The sequence below is a fragment of the Tyto alba genome, unplaced genomic scaffold, assembly GCF_018691265.1.
Source record: "Tyto alba isolate M040663 unplaced genomic scaffold, T.alba_DEE_v4.0 Super-Scaffold_33, whole genome shotgun sequence".
Lineage (NCBI taxonomy): Eukaryota > Metazoa > Chordata > Aves > Strigiformes > Tytonidae > Tyto > Tyto alba.
The window spans coordinates 1330394-1354019 of NW_024881308.1; the positions used below are offsets into that span (position 1 = coordinate 1330394).

Consider the following 23626-nt stretch of genomic DNA (forward strand, 5'->3'; position numbering starts at 1 on the left):
TGATAGCAGATGGAATGGTAATTACAGATCAATGAGTGTAAATTTAGACAAGTTTTTACTAATCATGCAACAAGATAAATAGGCTGAAGTTCCTTTGTGTGGTGTGCTAGCTTTGTGGAATTACCACCTAGCAACCATCTCTGTGCAGACATGAAATAAAAGAAATACCTCAACCCTGTGTGTATTGGCTTGTGCACTAGGTGACAGAACCCTTCTTTTGGTACAACAGTAGCTTGGCAGAAGAGGCTGGAGCCCACCACCGATCAGGGATTTGTACACCATTGGGACGCCTCATGCACTGCCTTTCTCTTGCTGTTTTTTTCTGTAGAGATGCTCTATGTACCAGGCTCCCTAATGAAACCCAAGCAAAGGAACAGCAGCAATTCTCTCTGCAGCAAAACCCTAGAAAAATCTACAGTAATAAACTAATTGCATTTATTATTATAGTTCTAAAAAAAAATCTAAAAATTATTTTAGAGCCTTTTAAATATTTTAGCTCTTTAATTTTTCTTCTTAAGGAAAAAATTCCAAAGGGTTAGTTCACAGGAAAATGACCCTGTGGCCCTAGAGATTTGTGTCAATCTCCTATTTCATCATAAAAGTTTGTCACTTTTTGTTCCTCTATCACAGAGGCAGATGCCTCTACCATCACTTGGAGTGAGTCAACATGTAGTGAGCCTGTGCTGGAAAGAGACAAATGACCTGGGCCACTTTGGAGTATTTCAACAGAGAAAGGGCAACTGGAAATGTGTTTTCAGAAAATAAAAAGGTGATGCCATCCCCGGGCTCTGTGCTTGGATGTAACCTTTACCATTGCTTCGTTGCTGCAGCGGGTGCTGATGGAAACTGGGCTGGGGCTTCACAGGGGTGCTGCTGCACCCCATGGGGACCTGCACTGCCAGACAGAGCTGGTAGGTTTGGGGCCTCAGGGGTCAGGTTTTGGAGAGAAGCGGTAAACAGGTATGAGCCAGAACCAGAAGCACGCGGTGCTGCAGCCAGGGCAGCCGGTGCCAGGCAAAACCAGGGCGTCCTGCTCCTACCTGGTCCTGGTCCACATCTTCATCTCCCGTGATAATGATGCGCTTCTCTATTCGTGTCTCGGAAAACCCTCCTTTCACAGTCTGCACAACAAGAAGGAAAGCACTCACCCATAGCTGTGTGACAAGCCAGCTCCTGGCAGATGTAGCTCTGCCCACGGGAGGAGGGACAGCGCCAGCATCACCTTAGGAGGTCCCCCATAAATTAGCATATCTCCCAGTACCCTTGACTTGGTGCGTGGTTAGAACTGGCAAGACACAGCTGGCCACGTGGGGAAGAAAGGAAAAGGTCTGGGTGGCAGGTGCCAAGCACCCCTCCTTCCTACCCAAGTCCCTCACTGAGCTGCTGCTTTCATTTATGTGCACTTAATTTTGGAATGAAATGGCCATGGGTGAGGTCCTCTGATGCAGTCCCATCTCCTTCATTTCCTACCATCTCTCCACCTTGCCTGTACCACTCCAGCTCTAATAAACCCAAGGCACCCCATGCTAACACGGCTCCCATAGCTGCCAGAAGGCAAGATGCTCCAGCACTGTTGCTGTGGGCTTCTTGGGCCAGGGGGACCTGGGCTCTGGCTCTCAGTACATCTGGGATCACTCACCCCAGTTACATGGGCAGGGACTTGCACACACGCTGCTGGCAGTCTCATTCAGAGTCCCTCCCAGCCCTGCAGCTGCCTTCAGGAGGTCAGAGACATTGCACGCTGCTCTCCCTTCTCACTCCAACGACTCCCTGCCCTCCCAATCTACCAGCGAGTAGGGGTGGGCACAACATGTATTCACAGTCCCTGTCCTTGCTGGCAGTCCCCCATGGTCACGCCTGGTGATGGGACAGGCAGCAGAGCAGGGCTGAACTGGGCACGGGGTGCTGTGCTGGCTTGCCATCCCCCCTGGGACAGCATGTAAACTTGCAAGGAGGAGAGGGACATTTTCTGCTGTACCACCCACAACATAAATCCACCCATCCTCAAATTCCAGTGGCTTGCATCAGGTTGTCCCCTTTGGAGCTGCTCTTACCTTGGTAACGTGGGTAGTGGTAGAAGTGGAGAGGGTTTCCGCAGTGGCACTGAATATGCTGGTGAGCATTTCCTTCCCAGCAGAGCTGCTGGTGATCTGCAGGACAGAGAGCAGCAGCATCAGTGGGGCCACCACAGGGGAGCCCCCAGTGCTGGCTCCCGAAAAGCTGGGACCTTCCCACCAGGATGCACCTACTCAGCCAAGCATGGGAGGGGAGAGAGTGGCAAGGGAAAAAAAGACACTTTGCTGTGCTTCCAACTAGATCTAGGGTTTTTTTGGGGGGTGGAGCGGGGGGAGGGGGGCAGGCCAGGGAGAGGTTTCCACAGCTACCTGCAGCCCATAGCTGCAGGAAGGGGCCTCTGCAGTGGGAAGATGATTTCATGGTTGTGTTTTGCTCTTCCCTACCCATCCTCAGGGCCACCCTAAGCACAGAGGTCTCAGGCCATCTCTAGCTTTGTCCATCCCTCTTTGCATGGCGAGGGCTGGGAAGGCTGCACTGGTGCCCCAGCCAGGCAGGGCCTGTTATGTTCTCCCTGCTACACAAAGTGACGAGCCTGGGGCAGCACGTGGCATTTGGCTAGGCTTGACTCCATTGAAATGAGGCAATCAAGTAGAAAACCACTTTACACAGGATGTCCTCATGCTGGGCAGGGTTATCGCTGGCTGTCACCTCCACTGGGAGTCAGGAAACTGCGTGTGGCCTTGGGTGGCTGGGCAGGACACCCAGGGCTAAAGATATCTCAGACTGCTATGAAACTTCACCAGGGACTGGGCTATTTTTAGGAATTATCCTCCTTCAGCAGATGCTCAAGGTGTGGATCTGGCACAGCAGAAAGGCCATGGGTAGGGGTTCTCCTGCCATCTCACTCCCCAACCTTCTGAGCATTTTTCTGCTGTTCCCAGTACCAACACACCAGCCAAGGATGCCAGTGATCGGAACACAGGAGAGGGGGCCCTGTGGGACCAACCCCAGCCCACCCCCAGCCCCACGGGGCTGGCTCCCTCCCTCCCCACCACTTAGCCTGGCTGGTGGTCCCCCCCTCACCGGTGAGAGGGAGCGAAGGTCTGTCGCAGGAACGGCCCCTTTCCCAGCCTTGGTACTGTGGTCCTGAAAGAAGAGCAGATGGGGGCGTTGGCTTGAATGCAACACAAGGGAAAATGCGGCAGGTCGCCCTTCGCAGACATCCCCGGTGGGACAGGGTTCCCCCCCAGCACAGCCAGCCCCAGTCACCCTCACCAGAGCAGAGGGACCGCAGGGGACAGCAGCTCCCCCGCCTCACAAGGGGCCAGCCCCACTTACTGAGGTCGCCAGTGCCGTCTCTGTGGTGCCAGCATGAGCAGTGGCTGGGGTGTCCCTGCTGCCTGGGGTGCCTCCTTCCACCTGCCAGGGCAAAGGAAACCGGTGAGCTGGGAGGTGCCAGGGAGGCGGTGACACCCCCAGGGACGGTGCGGCCACCCTTGCTGCCGGAGGAAGCCAGGGAGGGCCATGAGGTCATGGACTCATGTGGTGCAGCACCTATGGTGGCCGTCACCCTCTGGAGACGTCCCCATGTGCCGGCGCTGCCCAGCAGCATGGCAGATGGGGACAGGGACAAACAGAATATCTCTGGGTGGGCTTTGGTTATTGATACTTTGGGGATTCCAGCAAGACAAAGGCGAGCAGAGGCCCCCGACTGCCCCACTCAGCAACCTGCCCTCCCGGTGCTGCTGCCCGGGGACAGGTTTTGCTGGACTGAGGCTCAGCAGAACCACTGGGAAGCAGGGCCGCGGGAGGATGGAGCCACCACATCACCTGGGCTGCATCTGTGGTGCCGACACAGTGGGGAGCGGAGCCATCTGCTTCAGGCTTCTTCACGCCTGGGCCCAGGCCGACAGTTGCAGCACCCGTTTTTGGGGCTGATGACTGCAGAAGAAACACAGCAAGTCAGGCACTGGGGCATGATGCCAACAGCCCTGAGTACTCTTTATGCACCAGCCCCCTTCAGTGGAGCATCTCTGCCCCACTCCTCTGCAAGTGCCACACACGTATGACGTCTGGAAGTGTCATGCCGAGCTGTACCTGGGCAGAGAGCAGAGGCCAGGCTGCTGCCCTGGGCAGATGGCCACCACGCAAAGTGTCCTGTGTGACCGACATACCCCAAATCAGACTTGATGCTCTGCCCCTGGGGTTTTCAGGGATTTTTTTGATAGATTTATAGACACCATGGATTAGGTCAAACTGGTCTTCAAAAGGTGGGCGAGACCCACCAAATCCATTTCACTCATGCCTTGCAGCAGGTTTATGATCTGCACCAGCTCCCAATGGCTGTGGTTACACCCAGGGTGTCAGGACCTCAGGGGAATGGCAACAGCTTTCCAGCACTTCCCTGCTACAGGGAATTGGAGCTGTCAGGCGCTCCTGCACAGGGGATGCTTAGCCAGTGCTCAGCATTACCGAGCCAGCAGCCTCCCCTGCCCAGTGCTGGCCATGGGGTACTGCGGAGCTGATCACCCAAGCCCACAGTCCCACTGTGACCCTGGAGCCCACCTTGTGCTCTGCACAAGGGTTTCCAGGCTGGCTCAGAAAAATCTCCCTATAATTCTGCAGCTTTTTCCTGGCTGCAGGTCTGGACTCACCCCTGGCAGCTCCAGGCAGCACTGGGAACTTACCTTCCAGGGCTGGAGGGCTGCCCCAGCACTGACCGGCCAGGAGATGGCCCCAGCCCAGTGCAGAGGCAAGGCTACATTTCATCCGAGCTGGAGCTGGCTCTACCATCCTTTCCCCGTCATGTACGCTCAACTTCCACACACATGCCACATGCATTTTTCTTAGCCCTATTATAATCACTCCCAGCATAGGAGTGACCCTCCATGAAGTTTGGAGCAGCTCCCACAAGCTACTCTGTAAATCCCACTCAGCTCTGGAATGACCAGAGAGGTTAGTTGGCAGCACGTTTCTCTTCACTACACAAACTGGTCACTGAATTCATGCAAAACACAAGGACAGAGCTGTTGGTTAGTGACACGTGCCCTTCCCAGTTGCTGACATGCTGTAGTGGTGCGAAGGACACAGTAGGCAGCCAAATACAGGGGATTACGAGACGACGATGACTTCTTCTGGTTAGCAGATACACAAAACACACAACAGAGCCATGCAACAAGACGACAGCGCGCATCAGGGGAAAACAGCTACACCAGAAAGGAACCTGGGGATGTTTGAAAGCTAGCATGCTCTTCCAAACCAGTGCACGCTAGCAAGGCAATACCGGGCACCAGGACAAGGAACATGGAGGCGTGATGGCACTGAGACAGTGTCGGTGGAATGGTGTCCCTGTGTACCTCTAGATGGGAGACATCTGGGCTGGGCTGGGAGACCTTCTCCCCGCCTTTGACATCCTCTTCCAGTTCAGGAACTACTTTGTCAGTGTGCTGGAAGGAAACCAGGCCTTCATCTTCTGTTTCACTTTTGTCCTTGTCCAGTTCAGGCAGGCTCCGGGAGATGTCCTCGAAGGCTGTGCCATGGAAGTCACCGATAACTGTGAAGTCCACCTCTGCTTCCAGGCTGGAGGTTGAACTGACCGTGATGCTGGAGCACTTGCGCTCGATGGCCAGGTGGTTGTCCTTCAGAAAGACTGAGTCCTTCTCCTGGTCCTGCTCCTCATCGCCGGTGTCACTCTCGGGAGCCCTGTGCCGAGGCGGCTTAGCTTTCTCCTCGGCGCCCTCCCTCAAGCTCGCTCTCTGAATGAGACACAATGGCGGAGAGAGACAGTGAGCACCGCATGGCGTGGCAACGCTGGCAGTGCCGACGGGGGAGAAGGGAGGAGGAGGAGGAGAAAGAAGGCTGCAGCAAACATCACAGAGTAGAGTCAAACACAAGTCAAGCATGGAGACTCAAACCTTTCTGACAGCAGCGACTTTGCAGGGGTGGGGTGGGGGGAGAAGGGTTATTCAATCTGATTTTGTCAAAACTCTATTGGCAATTAATTAATCATCTCAAAAAAGGGTCAGTCACACAGAAAAGCTTGGACAGTTTGGAGGCACATCAGTGCACCCGGAGGAAGCAGATGTATGCAAAACAACAGGTCTGTTAAGAGACATTCAGAAACAGCGCAGACGCCGGTGCTATCGTATGTCAGTAAGGTTGGGCGCTCAAAAAAAAAAAAAAAAAAAAAAAACAAACAAAGGGAAAGACAGAAGAGTTTGAAAGAAAAGGGCCCCACCAGCCACATGTGGTGAAGGAGAAGCAAAGGTGTGTGCCAATTCCACTGAGTACCCGCATGGGCCCTGCGGAGCATCAGCCCAGGGGAGGAGGCCCAGCCCTGGCAGGGCCGCCCAGCAGCCCTGCACGCCGGGGCGGCTGCCTGCACCGGGGGGTCAGTCGGCCCCACCACCACAACCCTTCCCCTCCAGAGGCCTCAGGCAGCCGGGGGCGAGTCTCAGGGATGACCTGGTTGAGTGTTTGGTCAGTGTAATTGACAGCACAATCAGAGCCAAGGGATGACCTCCCTCCGTTAGCTCTTCACCAGACATGGACATACCTCTCAACTCCACCATCAGAGGGTACATTTCCCCTCACCACACTTTGCCATGAAGCCATGGGAAATCTAGACCCATTGCTGGACTTTGCATCTCACTCTAGGCAGCTCCCCCTTAGGAACAGCTCTAAGCCCACTGATGCCAGAGGAAAGCCAACTCCTGGACTCTGGTCCAAGTATTTGTAGCCAGAGCCATCCCGGCAACAGGCCAGGCTGTGCTGGCACAACCTCCCCTTGGCACTGCTGGGAGGTTGAGAGGTATGAGAAACAGAGTGTCAAAAAAACTCAAGAGGAACACACCTGCATACATGTTTTCATGTGTGTGTGTATGTATAAATATATACATAACAGCTCTGCAATGGGGAGAGGAGCTGGAAGCACACAGCCTTCAGCTGGTTAATGTGAGCTTTCACACTACAGTAAGAAGCAGTTAGTAAAACGGCACTGAGACCTGGAAGACCACTGGAACAGCAGTCTTTAAATTCTCTTCTTTCGGGCTGGATTTTATTGACGGGTCAGATAAATCCTTTTCTTCCCCACTTGGTTCCTGAGATTTGCTCTGGATTAGAGAAAATGGTTAGTTGTAAGAAAATGAACTCTACAGGAGCTGAACTAGTGCTTACAAGAGCGAAGAAAGCTATTTCATCATCCAGCCACCAGCTTGCCGAAGACAGGGGAGGGTGGGTGAGGCTGGCGAGCTAAGCAAGAAGGGATATCAACGTAAGAAATGCAAGGGTGAAGCTGGAAGCGTGGGCACGCTGCTGCGAGGTGTGTGTGCGTGCGTGTCTGTGACAGAATCACAGCTCCTTCAGCCACCCCCCGTCTCCCTTTCTTGCTCCTGGACATGAAGCTTGGGCGCCCGCTCTCAGGTTTAGCGAGCGGCATTCTCCAGGGAGCCAAAATGTCGGGACGGGGCGGGGAGGTGTCACAAAACAGAAGCTGATGAACCAACTGGCCAGCGGGTCTGCATTCAGCAAATAAGCCTGACCACACACACATACATAAAAGGACAGGGGATGCAAAGCGACTGCTGTCAGTCAATGGATGTGTGAGGAGCCACCGAACACGATAATAAAGAGCCACACAACATGCGCATGAACTTTCCGTCCGGACAGTTCATTGAAGAGTTACCACGGCTTCTGCCAGTGTGAGTTCGCAGCCAGAGTCAGGGGAGGCCAGGTCAGCACTGTCTTCTCCTTCGTGCTCCAGGTCAACAGAAACATCTTCCTTCAGAGAGAGAGGCTGGGAGGCGTCTTCTGAACCAGCGCCTTGCCTGAGGGCCAAGGAGCCCACACTGGATGCAGGTCCCACCGGAGTGGCCGGCACCGCCGGTGGTGAGGCGAGGCCTGTGTTCAAAAGCATGTCTTGTGCCAGACCCATCTTCCCCTTTTCTTTTGCTGATGTCTCAGCTTCAGGCACATGCTCTTGTCCCTCGGGGGCTGCCCTTCGCTCTGCTTCGCTTTGCTCGAACATCTTAATCTTAGAGGCCACTGAGGTTTTCCTGTAGCTCTCGCTGTCCTGCCAGCTACCTGGGGCCACAGTGACATCTCCATGCTCCTGGGGCACAGCTCCTGTCCCCCCAGCCACGCTCATCAACAACCCAGACTCTATTTGATGTGTCCCAGTGCTTGCTTGCAGCTCTCCCCCACCTTCATAGCTCAAGGTAGAGAGCTGGTACATCTTGTTTCCTTGACACAATCCTGCTACAGGGGAGTGGGTGTGTGGGACATCATCAGCTTCTTTGGGAGGAGACTTATCCTGCGGTGGCTGCCCCAGAGCAAGGTCACTGTCCCTGGAGGTTTCTCCTACTGTAGGGCTCCTGCCCTGCAGATCTTGTCCCCCATTAAACTCCAACTCCCAGGGTGGCTCTTGCACTTTGGGATCTGCAGTGTGGAGCAGCCCTCCAGCCACAGGACCCTCTCGGGGCAGGACTCTTATTATGGCCTCAGCCTGCTGTTCTGATTCTCCTGCCCTGGGAGGCAGCTCTTCCATGCAAGGGCTTTTGTCATGGGACAGTTCTTCCATCCCACAGCCTTCATTTCTGGTCAGCTTCCCTGATGTGGGTCCTATGTCCTGGGAGAGATCTTTTATCATGGGCTTCTCCTCCTGGAGCAGCTCTTCTGTGGCTGGGACTTTGCTCTGGGTTGCCCTTGCTGTGACGGGGTCCATGTCATGGGTCACCTCCCCTGTGGCTGGGTCTCTGACCTGGATCTGCTCTGATGCAGTGTCTGTGTTTTGGGGTGGTCCTCCTGCAACGGGACTTGCACCGCAGTGAGGTTTCCATGTAGCAAAGCCCACGTCCTGGGGTTGTTCTTCAGATTCAGCATTGTCACCACTGGGTATTGTTACCTCTGCTACAGTGCTCACATCCTTGGGTGCTCCTTTGTCGAATACAGGGCTTGCCTCCTTGAATGCCACCTCCACTGAAGGGTTCACATCCTTGGGTATGCCCACACCTCTTACAGGGCCCTGGGACAGGTCTCTGCCTTCAATCTCAGTGCCTGGGGCTAGCTCTGCAGGGACAGGGCTGGATTGCTGGGGAAAGGGCACAGGGGCAGGAGCGCTGGGTTTATCCCCTTCCAACCCCGCAGTGTTGTGAGGGTGGCCTGGCTGAGGCACAGCTGATGGAGGCGACTTGGTCTCTATCTCTTCCATCTGAAGAATCACTCCGGCACTTTCCTCCTTGTCACCATCTGCTCCAAACCTTCCTGAGAGCCCCTCCACTGCCGTGCAGAAGTTTGGGCTCTGCACTGGGCTCTCTCTGTGCTCCTCAGCCCCGTGGCCATCCCCTGCCAAGCCACACGGCTTCAAGCCTCCCACTGGGCTTTGCAGACCCGTCTCCTCTGGTCCCACCTCTCTGGAACCCGGTAGGGTTTCACCTCCCTCAGGTGCTTCGCAGCCTGTCAGCCCAGCAGATGCTTTCTCTTGCCGTAGGGGCAGCTCTTCCTCCCACCCCGAGGTGGGATGTCCCGCCAGGCTGGTCCCATCCCAGCCTGTCCCGGGCTGCTCCAGTGCTTCAGCAGGTTTTCCAGACACTGACCTGTGCTGCTGACTTGCTGAGGAAGGGGGTTGGAACCTTTCTGCCGCAGGTGCCGCGTGCCCGGATCCCTCCCCAGATGTGTTCACGGTGGCTTCTGATCTCTCCTCCAAGTCAAGCCATCCACCAGTCTCTGAGAGCAGGTGCGTTTTAATATCCTTCTCCTCTCCTTCTGGATCTCCTAAGTAGATGATCCTCTGAGTCGCAGAAGTCTCTGAGCTGTCGTCACTAGCCTTCACTTTAATTTTAATAAGCTCTGTGACAGTGGCCAGCACTCTGGCCTCCTGCTTCCTGGAGGCTGCAGAAGCGCGCTCCTTGGAGACCACCTCGCTTTCTCCCTGGGGAGGCTCCGGCCCCAAAATATCGGCCCTTTGCCTGTCTTCAGGCTGCTGACATGGCTTGGGCAGACCTGGCTCACTGGTGGTTGCTTCCTCGCCCTGTGCTTGGGGTTCCTCCTCTGTGTTCTCGGCTGGCAGGAATTCTGCCTCCTGGCTGGGCTCCCCCCTGGTCTCCTTCTCATAGATCTCATCCTCCCAGACAGACTCAAAATCCTCTGGACTAGCAATCATTTTTGCTCTCGTCCGGGTATCCAGGGCTGCATCTGCTGGCTCTTCCTGGCCTGCCACTTCCTTGGCTTTACCTACTGCCATCTCCACTTTCGATATGCTGGCACTCAGTTTCACCTTTGAGGTACCTGCATGTGCTTCTTCTTTCTTGACTCCCAGAACTTTCTTTATTGCTACTGCTTCCAGCCTAGGAGTTTCTCTCTCTATAAATACCCAATGCTCCGAGCCCTGCATTGCAATTGGAGCAAGAAGAGTTAGCATCAAACATACCTTACCTAACTCCTGGTGTTTGTTGTCATGAGTAATAGAATGCTGATCTGCCTCAGACAGAGCTGACTACATTACTATTGTATTATTTTTATTATTATTCATGCAAGAGTTGAGGTACTTGCTGATGGAGAGAAGGGACTGAAAATAAGGGGGCTGATGCTGTGACAGGGACTGAGTCCCTCTATCCTCTCCAGGGACCATGTTTTGCTCTGGGTGGTGGCTCACTGACACACCTGCAGTATCTGCAGCTTTGTTGGAAGTACAGAAGTGGGAGCAAAGCTCCCAGCAGACACATTAACAGCCATCAGGGTATCTCTCATGAGGCAGGGGAATGCAGGTGGTTAAACCCAACTGGGACTGCCCACCTGTTTTCAGCTGGCTCTAGCAATCTCCATGAGCAAAGGGTGAGACGTCATTGTAGGCAATGGTCTGTTTTGAGTAGCTTCACTCTCAGCTTCATCCATGTGCCCTAAGACCATGTCAGACTGCCAGGAGTATGAGCAACAAAAGAAACCACTTTTAGGTATCGGAAAGGCTCCTTCCCCTTCCTACCGGATGCTGCAGCTCAGATTCACTCCAAAGTCCATCCTCCCTTTCCAGCTCTCCAGGAAAATCTCATCAGAAGCAATTATTTAGCAGAGGTTTCTAGCAATGCTGAAACAAAGTGGTTCTGAAAATGTAACCTGTAAAAGGTTACCTGTGAAATGTAAAAGAAGACTATGGGCTTGGCAGCTGAGACAGCTAGCGGTACCGCAGCAAGGACCAAGCAAAGGTTGTGGAGCATCCTGCAGCAAGGACACAGCGGGTAGGTGATATACCACAGAGTGTAGCTGTGCTGCTGTGCAGGGGAGGACGATAGCTTACTGTTACTACGTACACTTTGTACATTCACATGTTTGTCCTGCAAGACAACTGAAGATTTCACAAGTGCCAAGAACAAAGCACTGCTAAAATTCAACCACTTCTGGAACAGAAGGTAGAAAATAACACGTGAGAAGACAGCAGCAGGGAAACATTTGCACCAGTGAGGAAGCCCAGGAGCTTCCCCAGCCATCCTACCATAGGCAGCACACACACACAGAGCCAGCACCACTTCTGCAGGCTGGGCAAGTCTGATCCACTGTGGCACCAGGACGCAGCCCAGCCCCAGTGAGGGAGGGCTGCCCGCTCCCTGCTCAAACTAGGAAAAATAATCCACGAAGACATGAGCCATGCCCCACACAGGGGTGTCAGGGTGAATGTTTGGAGCAGTTGCACCCAAAATGGAAACCTAATAACTGATATTGAATAAAGGGAAACAGAGGGGCAGAGGGAAGCAGAGTGAGAGGGAAGGGAAAGGAAGATGAGATTAGAGGAGAGAGAGAAAGGAAGAAAACCAATTACTAGTAGAAGGGCTTCCACGAGGAGGGGAATCGGAAATTGGTGAAAGCCCCCAGCAGAAAAATGCCACCTCACAGCTCCTGCCTTCTTTACCAGGTGCCAAAGAAAGCAAATCTCCCTAGGCACAATGCCCCAGGCCTTGCCCTGGCAGCACCCGGGCAAGCAGCAGGCCTCATGCTCGCCCCCTCTGCCCCGGGCTCTGGCAAGAGCGTGGCTGCCCCATGAGAACCCCCCCCAGTGCCAGCAGGGCTGTGCCTGGGTGGGAAGCACGAGGGCTGCACACGGGTATGGCCCGCTGCAGGTCTCCCGCGAGAACACCGAGCCACCCAAGGGCAGAGCAGGTGCAGGCTCTTTGCACTGCCACAACAGACGCTGGGATGCCACACGTGCATTGCCAAGCCATGCCACACGCGTGGCAGTAAGGGCACCCTCCTCCACAGACGGAAGACGGATCCTTGCCAGGGACTCTGCCGTGGCACCTGCACCCAGTCACAGGCAGGCAGCCCTGCGCACCCACGCTGGAGGAGCCAGGTCTTCAGGAGACCTGTCCCACGCCAGCTTCCCACAGCATTGCTCACACAAGCCTCTCCGATATCCCTTTACCTTGCACTCCCGAGCACCATCTGTTCTCCAGGTCCCTTCCTCCACACCTGCCTCCAACGCAGGTTTTATTTCTTCCTAGTCCATGGATATTACAACAGAGGCTGTTGGTGACTGCCAGGAGCAGCAGGTTGCACCTAGGTCTTCCATAGTGGGGGCTGACCCATGAAATCAACATTATCACTAACTCAGTGGCTGCATTCAGCCTGCCGGGAAGCCCAGGTTGGTCTCTGGCATTCGTTCAACACCAGTCTTCCCACTCAGTAGCAACGCTCATGGGCAATTCAACCAGAAGACTGATGAATTTCCTAAAGGTACAGCAGTTTCTCTTCTGCTCCCATACTGCAGTCTCATTGCTGAGCCCTTTCTGCAGCTGAGGCAAGGATGGACAGGTTGTGAGCACATGTACAAATCTCTTCAGTGAAGTCCTCTCATGCCCCTTCTCTGGTTGCAAACCAGAGTCCTTTGGAGGAGACTTTCCCTGGACAAAGATGATGCATTTCTTCAGGCTCCTTCACTGACTTAAGGCTTGAGATAAATTTTGTAGACCAAAAAGCCTTAAAAGAAGTCTTCTGGTCTTCTGAAGCCTGGAACAATGTGTTCATCCATGGCAGTACCTCTTAACCAGTAAGGAAAATTCAAAATCTCCAGATTACCAAACCAGCTTCCTTTGCCTCCAACTTTGTTGGGTTGAGCACAGCTCTCTCCAAGGGAACAGCCAACTACTCTGTGGTGTGATCTGAACTCTGCTCCAGAGGGCTGAATGACAGCTCTGGCCACAGCTCTGGTTCCAAAGCTCATGGCAGCCCTTGTGTCTTCAGAGCTTGAGGACTCTTGGGGCTGTTCCGAGCAAGTATGTGGATATATGGGTATGTTGTCCAGGAAAGAAGAGAACTTCTGGAGCTTTGGAGGTCAGTAGGCTGGCAGGACAGAATGTGTGCCAAGGCAGGAGATGAGTCTAAGAAGTGATGATGCTGGGAAGGGTCTGTCCATAGACCAGCCTTGACTTCCCAAGGTATAATTTACTTTCATACTTCCCCCCACCACAATGCATCTGCTCTAGGAACAGGAGCATTTGTGAAGGGCATTTTCTCTGTGGCCTACACATTATAAGAGAGAACAAGCTGGTAGAAAGGAAAGAAATGATGGCACGGAGCAGAGACAGCCTTCTGCCCCTGCCAACAAGGCCCTTTGGCATCCTTCAATGTCCCTGCTACCTTTATTTGCTCCTCAGGGAGACCCAGCCCACCAGAGAGGAAAGCATGAGCCTCATGACAAGGAGGAGAGAACCAGTGCATCTGAGATGCTGAGACAACACACTGGGTTGCTTTGTCACCCAAAGTCGAAGAGACTCCTGGCACCTCCCAGCTCAGCATTCTTGTCCTCCAGGAGGAGTGAGGACTAAGGGATGGAAGGGAGGGTGGAGACGTGTAGCTGGGGGTGACAGATAACCCAACCTCAGGAGGTTTGAAGCCCATGGGCACCAAGGGACTTTCTGGCTAAGCATGATGAAAGCTCCAAGCTCTGCAGACGTGCTGTCCTCGTGTCATCACCCTCTCGGGGCCACGAATTCCTCATGGTGACCACAGGCCAGGAGAGGACAAGTTCCCACATATCAACTGCTGAGACTCAGCCACTAACGCCTGGAGAGAAATCACCGGTGAGGACACCTCAGCACCTGCACCCCAGCACAGCCTTGGCACCCACAAGGGTCTGCAGAGTGGAGGGGAAGACTCTCTGAATCGAGATGTGTGCTGTTGCTGTCCACCAGCTCCTAAATACTGGCACGTAGAGGGTCCCAGCACGGACCAGGAGCTGCTGCTGCAGAGCCCAAACTTCACTGAAGGTGCCTGTACCCTTCTTGAAGCCTGAGGCTGTGCCCAAGCCCACACTCATGCCCACACTGCCTTCTGGGGACACGTGCTCCAGCCAGCCCAGGCTCAGGCTCCAGCTGTACTGGTAGGGCCCAGCCTGCCAACACCAGCAACTTCTGCACTGTCTAAGGGAGATGACAGGGACTGGCCTCGTCTGCCCCGCTGCCCGACGCTGCTCCTGCTCTGCTGTCTTCCCTGGGGGCACTCAGGCAGGACATGCACCCCAGCACTGCTGGGCACCACACTGCAGCACGGCTGGGTCTAACCACACCAGAACCAAGTCTCAAAGACCAGTTTTCTTTTGCTCAGTGGTCTCTCCTCTTGGCTGTCCTGGGAAACAACCGCCACCGCATGAGATAAACCCTGCAGGCAAGCGGTGCTGAGAGCCCACACTCCTCACCCATGGGCACGGTGCAAGGACATGGAAGGCAGGATGATTCTGCTTTGCACAGGCATAAGTCCAACATTTCCGATGCATCCAGAGATGCCCAATTTCAGGGTGACTCTGCCCAAGGAACTGTAACCGTAGCCAAAGTGGAAGGAAAGCACAAGGGATTGCTAAAGACAGCTTGTAGCTACCTGCCTGCTTGCACCTGGAGCAGCCGCCCGCAGAGTGCCTGTGCCACAGGGTCAGCACTGCCTCGGGACCCCCAGCACTAGCCTCCAGCGTGGCCCCAGCGCTCAGCCAGACCTAGGGGTGCATGGCAGGGTTCTGCTGGAAGGTCTCTCCCAGGGCCCTGTCTCACAGCCCAGAAGAAACAGTAGGAGCAGATTTCACCAACATCCCCGTCCTGGCGAGGGATCCTGCCCATCGCTGGAGAGGGGACCCACCCCGGGGGGCCAGCGATCGGCTCAAGCTCTGCTCAGAGGGCAGGAGCCACCTCGGCAGGCCAGAGGGCCCCACGGGGGGGCAAACTGTGAGAGGGAGGGGTGGGGAGAGAAGGAGGATGATGACAACCTCAGGAGAGGAGACAAGGCTTTTCTGCGTGAAAGACTCCATGCTTAGGGAAGCTCCGTGCTCAGATGCAATATCGTCTAGGGTGTCCTCTTCCATCGTCTGTGCCAGCATGGAAACCCCAGCACCCACAGGGAAAGAGAGAGAGACAGAGACAGAGAGAGACACAGAGAGAGAGAGAGAGAGAGAGAGAGAGAGCACATGAGAAGGAATGAAGGAACAAATGGTGGGTAGGTGGATGGGCAGATGGATGCGTGGATGGATGGATGGATGAACAGAGGTCACAGCTATGCCAGCTCTAGGTGCTCCATTTACATCTCTGCACTTCATGTATCTGCTTGTAAAAGAGATGTGGGGTGAAGTCCCTCTTCCTCTTCCCAGCTCAGTGCTTGGGTGAAGGGCTCACCTCTGCCCGGCTCATCCTGCAGCCCCGGGTCTCTGGTCAGTGCCGGGGACCAGCACACGAAGGTGCACATCACAAATCCCCTGCAGAGAGAGCCCCTGGCCCAGGAGCCCTGCAGTGCCCTGCACCCTCCTCGCAGCCCAGCCCCACGTCCCCACTTGCTCTGCAAGACTGTCCCAGGAGGGAGCCAGGAAAAAGCGAGCCCCACGTGTGGCATCCACGCTGCCTGGAGCCATGCCCACTGGTGTGGGCATAGGACTGGCTCCAGAGGCCCTGCGGGGGAGAGGACACCACGGAGGGGAGAGTAAGCAGGGAGGGTCCATGGCAGAGGATCCAGGCTGGCAGCAGGGATGGCCTTGCCACACGCTGCCCATACCAGGCCAACTTGGAACCCAGCACCACAGAGCACCCAGCTGCACCACATCCGTGCCCCTCACGCAGCACCAGGGGCTCTGCACGTCCTGGAACCCCCAGTCCCAGCTCCCCAGACACCTTCCTTTCACACTCACGGTCCCACCGCAAAGCCAGCGGGCAAAACGCCCGGAGGGGGGGATGTGCATGCAGGATGCCAGAGCAGCACTGCTCACCCCTCCACCTACTCCCACCACCCCGGTCCCGGCTGGTGAGAGCACCACGGGGCACCTCTGCGCAGGCGCCTGGTCCTGCTTGGCTGAGGACACCCCCCCGGCGAGAGCTGCACCGGGCACTGCCACACGGCAGCCCTGCTGGTACGAGGGGCGAGGAAAGCCCCGTGTCATGTGCCAACAAAGCCAGAACCCAACCCTCAGGGACCCCCAAAACACAGCCCTCCAGAAAAGGACGAGGTCACTACCAGCAGTGTGAAAACGGCTAGCTCATTACAAAACTTAAGAGACAACGGCCTGGCCAAAGGCCTCTCCCTCCACCCCATGTCCCCAAAACATAATTTCCACCATGCTCCCCCAGGGTAGCCCAGGAGGCAGAGGCCCAGAGCCCAGCAACCAAGGAACACCTCTGTGCAAACGACCTGATCCCCTCCGTAAGAGAAGCAGCAGAACAAACCTCGCTGGCCTTTTCTGGGGTTCCCTTTGGCGTTTCATCCTCATGCTTGGGTGAGGAAGAGGCTGGTGAGGAAGGCAGCCTCCTGTCCCGGTCCCTGTGAACCAGCTTGCTGTTGGGCTCCTTCAGGGTCCTTTTCAGCTCATTGATGCTGGCCTGATGCTTCAGCAAAACATCTTCTGGCTTGTCTAAAAACTTAGGGAAGGAGAGAGGAAGATAACTACGATTAAAGCAGCAGCCAAGGCAAAAGATATGAGCAGGGGCACTGGGAGGGTTTGCTTCACACTGGGCTTGAATTTGGGGTCTCAGCCAAATGAACAGCGTGTCAGAGCACCCTGGCCTGCAGTTCTCACTAAGACCATCGCAGGGAGCAGCAAAAAGGCAGTACGTGGCTGAACGTGCGTGGCAGGCTTCCGTGAAGGGCACGGCATGCCCCTTCGGCATCTCCAGCACAGCCTGTTGGGGACAAGCTAAGCCACTGGGAGGAAGAGAGTGGGCTCTCTCTTGGGATCAGCAAAGGATTGGGCCCTATTGGAATCACCAGCAGCCTCCTCTGCTGCTCTCCCTTGCCAGGCACAAAGGGAGCCTGAGCCTCTGTCCCAGCAGGGCAGGAAACCGGCATTGGCAACAGAGCTCCTTCGAAGTGGGCTTCTGCCAAAGGCAGGGGATCAAGGGCTGGAAGGAGATGTCCAGCATGGCTCCGAGCCTGGACCACCATGGACCAGCCTGGGGTGGGGTCTGGCCTCCTGTGGAGAGAGGACAGCTCAGAGCGCTCAAGTGCAAGGTGGGGTTTAGGCATTAGAGCATCGTTTTGTCACGATACAGGCACCAGGGTGGCTCCCCTCATCCTGCCACAGAGGTGGGCAAACTGGCTCAGAGCAAGAACCAGCAAGAGCAAGAACCCGGGCTTCTGCTTCAAACTCAAGCTCAAACCTCTTTTGAGGTTCGAAAGGAGTCACCTAAAATACCTCCCCAGTATTTCTCCTCCGCACCAGCTCAAGAGACCCAAGAGAGTCCCACGAAAAGCCCTACCAAATTTTCCAGATCCTGAAGGCTCAGTGCAACTCATGAAAAAACTCCCCCCATGGACCCGCGTGTCTGAGATGTGGAGAAGTGCTTCGTGGTTTGCCCACCTCTGGGCTCAGGGTGCGCCAGGGGCCGGGGGGAGCAGCACATGCACATGCAGCGGGGTGAGCAATGAGGGGGGCAGGGGAGGGACCGGGACCGGTGCCCACTGCCCCAGCGGGGTCTGCCCCGCGGTGCCAAGCAGGGCGGCGAGGGCTGTGTGGTGCCAGCATGGCAAACTTCATCTCTTGGCCACGTTTTCCCCCGTCAACAGCTCCAGTGAGGGATCTACATCCCACTGTGAGCGGAGGGGAAACCCCCCCCCCCCCCCCGGGGAGCTGTTGTGGATTTTAGGCTGGGATGACTCATTCCTGATGCAGGGGCACAGCCTCCCTCTGCTCGATGGCAGCTCGCTCAGGCCGGGCAGATGCAGGCAGGTCCCCCGGCACAGGGTGTGGGTGCCAGCGCCTGCCCCCACGGGCAGCTGAGCAGGAGTGGGAGGCAGCTCCCTGGGCTGGCGGCGGGGCGGGGTGGCAGCGCAGCGCGGAGCTCCGGCCCCGCTCCCCGGGGAGGGGAGCCACGCTGCGGGAGCGGGGGGCTGCCGGAGCGCCCGGCCGCCGCGCAGGGCAGGCGATGGAGGCAGGTGGGGTCCAGCAAAAGCAGAGCACGGGTGCGGGAGCGGTGGGATCGGCCTCCACAGGAGAGCTAGGGCTGCAGGGCTGGACGGAGAGGAGACACGAGGCGAGGACACGGCGGAGTCAGTAACACGAGCGGAAGCCAGGTCTTCCCAACGGGCCAAGGACTCGGCACGGGGGCCTGGCCGTTGCGCCTTGGGAGGGCTCTTGCTCACACGTACAGTCAGGACTACCTTACTTAGTGGGATAGAAGATGCCGTGTGCACGCTGGGGCAGATCCCCAGCTGTCTGCTCATCGGGCTTCTCTAGCATCCAACCCCCTGCCCTGGTGCATCTTGTATTCCAGTAAATAGGGTGACACACAGGGTTGCTTTGGAAAGGATGGACAATATGATGCACCGATGAGGACTAAGATACTCCAGAGAGAGAATACCTCCTGCTTGTGCCTGGGGGTTGTTTCGTGCTCCAGCTGGCAGCAAAGAGAGGGTTGAAAGTAACCAGCAGGGTCAGTCGAGGGAACTTGTCACAAACATCACAGTTAAGTTGATGGGCTGATAGGGTGCAGAAGGACCGGACCCCCCCTCCCCTCGCAGCGTGGGGATGAAATGGGCTGGGGTGTCCCTAGGCCAGCCCGAGGGCCGGGGCAGGGAGTGGGTGGGCTGTGCCTAGGCAGTGGCAGGCACGAGTGGGCGCTGGTGTGCCTGGCCTGTCCCCAGCCCCATCCCTGCCCCAGAGCAGGGCTGCTCCCAGGTCCAGCCCTGGCTGGGGACAAGCCTTGAGACCACCTGGATGGCGCTGGGGAATCAGAGTTGAGCTGAGCCCCGGTGACAGCCCCATTTCCACCAGTGAGGCCAAGAGCTACGTCCCAAGGGTCCCACCAGCCTGGGGCACAGCTGGCAGAGAAAGGGCTGCAGGGGACCGTGCCCCAGGGTGACCCCTCCTGCCTGCATCCCAGCCCTGCTGCCTGTGCCCAGTCCCCTGCCTGCCCTCTCCAGGTATGAGCCAGCCTACCCCTTGACATCCACCCTCCTTTGCCTGCCTCAGCTGTACCTTCAGCTCCTTGATTTTCGTTGGGGTGGTCACCTCCTCGTCCTCCGTCTCGGACCGTCTCCTGCTGCCAAACTCACCATCCTCATCCTGCTTCTCGCCCTCTGCCCCAGCATCGTGGTTCTCGCTGACAGAGGCTGGGCGCGAGAACTCTGTCCGTGGGGGAGAGCCTGGGTCACCCCAGCCTTTCCACCCCTAGCCCCCACCTCAGCCCCTCAGCCCCCGCCCCAACCCTGCCAGCTCAGACCTGAGGGCCAAGGAGCCCTCAACACCCCGAATAGGGACAGCTGGTCCCAGGGTTTCCGGGCAGCCCCAGGGGTCCCAGGGGCAGCCCCATCCCCAAGCTGCCTGACCCCAGCCCTGTCATATCCCCCTGCTCATGCACAGCCTGAGCTATCACTTGAGGTGAGTTCAGACCCTCTGCCACGGGGATGCAGTCGGGGACAGCCTCCAGAAGGAAGCCTGATGGCTGCCGTAACCCTGCCAAAGCAGCCAAACACCTCACAGAGATGAGCTGAACAGCATCCCCCCGCTTTGCTCCCGCCAGCCGACCAATCTCCCTCCCCCTCCCCAATTTGGGGCATACCTCCGTCAAGGCTGCGAGACATGGTGTACCGTTTGCTGGAGGAGCGCTCGAAGAAGGGAGCCGGGCGGTCGATGAGGGCGCTGGCCTGCCGTGTCTGCGCCTGTGTCCGCCCGCTGTAGCGGAACTTGGAGCCCATCACCAGGAAGCCCTTGGGGGGTGGCTCTGGGGACACCAGCCTAGGGGTGAGAGAGGTGGAGTGCCATCAGCAAGCCCCAGCCAGGCCCTCCGGTGCTGCCCCCCACGGGTACCCACTGCAACAGAGGCAGGAGCACGTCTGCCTCCGAGAAGGGAGGCCTGGAGAAGGTCTCCTCACCTGAAGAAGGTGTGATGCTCTATGCAGACCTTCCAGAGACGCTTGGCAGAGCGGTGGTTGGGCAGCTTAAAGCCAATGGTGCTCTCAAACTGTTCGTACTTGAGGGAGACAGAGACACGCCGTTACAGGCAGATCCTGCCCTAAGAGGACATGATGGGATGGGACCTGCCTTGCCAAGGCCCTCAGGTTTCCCTGGCAGGAGCCATGACCGTGCTAAAAACAAGTATTCTCCAAAGCAATGCTGGAAAGGTTCATGCCAAGCCCCACTGGATGGTGGGATCACGCCCCCCACACTTTTGGCCTAAGCACTTTCCTCAACTATAAATAGCTTTTCAGTGCAAGGTAAATCCCCTCAAGAAACAAAAACCTTTTATAGCTCATTTTGGCAAGACAGCATCACTCTCCATTTTAGATGCACTGTCCTTGCCCTCCCGCCTGCTGAAAAACATGGATGGAAATGCATTCTCCCATCAGTGCACATCAAAGTGAAAAGAGTGAAAATAAAGTTGGAAAACAAACAAAAAAGCTTCCTAATGTTTTTTTGTGAAGCACGGAAGAGACATCAAAAAGGGCCCTTAATCCCCGTCCTGGGCAACCTCCTGATACCAGGGGCGTCACAGCATCTGGCTGGTGGGAAAAGGAGCCTGGGGTGCCCTCAGCCTGCTGAAGTCATTTTGCCAGTGAGAAAATGAGAGCAGGAACAAGAAAGAACTTGCTGAAAGCCTCCAAGCGCCACAGGAGATGTGGTCTCTTGGCCAGCATGGTCACTAACTTGGGACCCTTGGGGCAGTCCAGCAGGGCAGGCACCCTGCCATGCCCCAGGGCCACACTGGCGCATGGCACCCACCTCACCCGGGCGGATCTTGATGTAGAAGTTGCTCCTCTTGTAGGAAATTTTGAGTATCTTGGGCCAGGCGAAGCGGTTGATCCTCAGCCGGTCCCTGTAGATGAGGAGGCCGTTGGCGCAGACGCCCAGCATGATGTCGATGCCCTCTGAGTCCTGGAGGAGGCAAGAGGGACAGGAGGGGACTGCTCAGCTGCCCGCTGAGAACCAGTCTGGCCAGCAGTGCCACACTCCCTCCTGCTCAGTGCCCTGCTGCGGGAGACCGGCCGACAGAGAGGTCACTGAATCAGACTGGTTGCTATCGGATCTCTGAAGGTCTTCTGGTCCAACGCAGGGCCACCCAGAGCTGGCTGCCCAGGATCGTGTCCTTGCTGAACCTTTGTTGTGGGAGGAAGAGGCTGGGCAGGGAGGGGGGTGCAGGCAGCAGGGCAGGATGGGGTGGCACCAGCCATCACTCCGGCAGCCCCCTGGCCCCGTACCTTGGCATGGTGCAGGTCCACCCCGTACATGGAGAGCTTCTTGGCGTTCTCCAGGAAGTGGATCTCTGCTTCCCCGGGAGTCATTCCCCTGCAGGGAGACAAGAGAGGGGGACACATGGCCGGGCGCCCCACCAGCTGTGGGCCACCCCTCTGGTGCCTTCCTCACCACCAGCCCATCCTCTCCCGGGGCTTACCGGTAGGTCTTGTGCAACTCCATGATGCGCTCCTCCAGCTCCCGCGTCTGGTTGGGGGCGAAGCGGAGCTCGCTGACGTAGTTGCCCATGTGCTCCTCAGCATCGTAGTCACCCAGCTCGGCCTGCACAGCGTAGGAGCCCAGCAGGGCATGTGTGACAAAGGAGCAGGGCAGGCGCCCCGTGATGATGTCTGCACGGAGCTGCAGGCACAGGTAGTATCTGCAGGAGGGGGCAGAGGGTGAGAGCGGGGCCGAGGCGCGTGCCCTCCGGGGCAGGCTGGGGCTGTGCACCCCACTTTGCACTGCCCTCTGCGGGGACTGTCACCTCCCATGGCCACCTTCCCGGCCCCACTCTGCACGATTTAGACACGCCACATGCAGTGGGAGGGCAGTGAGCCCCCAGACATCCCCCGGCTGCCCATGTCCTGCCTGAGCCCTGCCCCTCCACATGCTCCCAGCCAGTCCCCTGGGAGCTGCCCCAGCAGCTGCGACCATGGGGGGGCTGGTCCTCACCTTGTGATGTCCTCCGTGAGCTGGGCAGGGTCTGGAGGGTAAAACTTCACAGTGAAGGCGAAGTTCCAGGGTCCACCTAGGGATAAGAGAGAGCAGTAAGGGCAGCACCCATGCTGACTGCACACAGTCATGCAGGAGCATCCAAGCACCTACTCAGGGTCCCTCAACTCCTCCCCAAGCCTGGCACAGGGCAGGGACAAGGAGGCTCCAGAAGCTGCTGGGAGAACAGTCACCGGGACTCCAGCACGACTTGGTTAATCCCCAAAGAGCTGGGGAGAAAAACATCGCAACTTCAGAAGCCATCAGCTCAGCGTGACTGCCAGTGTCACGGCAAAAGCCTCACATGTCCCAGAAGGTGACACGTTGGGCAACAGCCCTTCTGCTGCCCCAGCAAGGCAACATCGTGGGCAAAGGCATCCCAGGACCTGTCCCAGCACGCCCCTCACTCTTCCCCCTATCCATGTCCTTCTTGCTCAGGGCAAGTGGGGACGGTGCCCAGAGAGGGACCAGGTCTCAGCCAGCTCTCCAGTGGCACAGACGGGGTGCTTTGCCCCCCATGCCTGTCACGAGTAAGAGGAGAGGTGAGTAGCAGGCAGCTTTAATGAGCAACAGCATGCCTGTCCCCAGGCCAGCTGCCAAAGGTCCCCCCCCAGGGACTCCTCCAGCCAAGCCATCCGGGAGCCCCACAGGACGCCCCAGGGCTGGGGAGGGTGGACTCTGCCCGGGCACTTACTGCGGATCTGCTTCTTGATCTCCTTGGAGGGGTCCAGCCAGTTCTGCAACGAGGAGACAGCAGGTCAGAGGGGGCCCCCCACCATGGAGGGGGTGGCTGCAGAGGGATCCCCCCTGTGCTCACCTTCTGGCTGTCCGAGTCGCAGAAGGTGAGGCCGAAGTAGTCCTTCTCCAGGAGGTTGAGGTGCTCACACACCATGTCAAAGAGGACCTGGCCTCGGGCATGCTTCTGTCAGAGACATGGAGACTGCTGGTGAGCTGGCTTCCTTGGGCTCCTGGGAGACCGGGCGGGCACAGGCAGCACCCTCTGGGCGCAGGTAGGGAGCACTGGGGAGGGCCAGGGTAGTCCTGGCCCTCCAGGCCACCAACAAAAGGAGCTGGGCTGCATTTGAGAGCGGCCCTCTCACCCGGCAGCACTGCTCTGGGCTGCGGGCACGGGGCACGGTCGAGCCCAGAGCAGTGCAGGCAGGTCAGGGGGAGCTGGGGCCCCCCCGGCTCATCCTCCATCACACCAGGAGGTAGCGATGC

The 23626-nt window shown here is 57.0% G+C and overlaps 1 protein-coding gene across 10 annotated transcripts in view; it reads right to left on the reverse strand.

The window, feature by feature from the left end:
- Positions 1–23626, reverse strand: part of EPB41L1 (erythrocyte membrane protein band 4.1 like 1) — a 70458-nt gene that overhangs the window by 4995 nt on the left and 41837 nt on the right. For 3 of the 10 annotated variants that reach the window (XM_042800757.1, XM_042800758.1, XM_032992976.2), the window contains 20 exons: positions 23223–23327; positions 23100–23142; positions 22367–22442; positions 21855–22073; positions 21661–21748; positions 21185–21337; positions 20338–20435; positions 20025–20200; positions 19442–19590; positions 18825–18860; positions 16695–16886; positions 15254–15352; positions 7700–10399; positions 7020–7127; positions 5373–5771; positions 3847–3957; positions 3355–3435; positions 3100–3162; positions 2055–2150; positions 1041–1121 (listed from right to left, as the gene is read on the reverse strand). In XM_042800757.1, coding sequence (XP_042656691.1) covers positions 1041–1121; positions 2055–2150; positions 3100–3162; positions 3355–3435; positions 3847–3957; positions 5373–5771; positions 7020–7127; positions 7700–10399; positions 15254–15352; positions 16695–16886; positions 18825–18860; positions 19442–19590; positions 20025–20200; positions 20338–20435; positions 21185–21337; positions 21661–21748; positions 21855–22073; positions 22367–22442; positions 23100–23142; positions 23223–23327 — 5073 coding nt within the window. The remainder of the gene's footprint in view (positions 1–1040; positions 1122–2054; positions 2151–3099; positions 3163–3354; positions 3436–3846; positions 3958–5372; positions 5772–7019; positions 7128–7699; positions 10400–15253; positions 15353–16694; positions 16887–18824; positions 18861–19441; positions 19591–20024; positions 20201–20337; positions 20436–21184; positions 21338–21660; positions 21749–21854; positions 22074–22366; positions 22443–23099; positions 23143–23222; positions 23328–23626) is intronic. The other 7 variants (XM_042800759.1, XM_042800760.1, XM_042800761.1 and 4 more) reach the window with 7 other exon arrangements.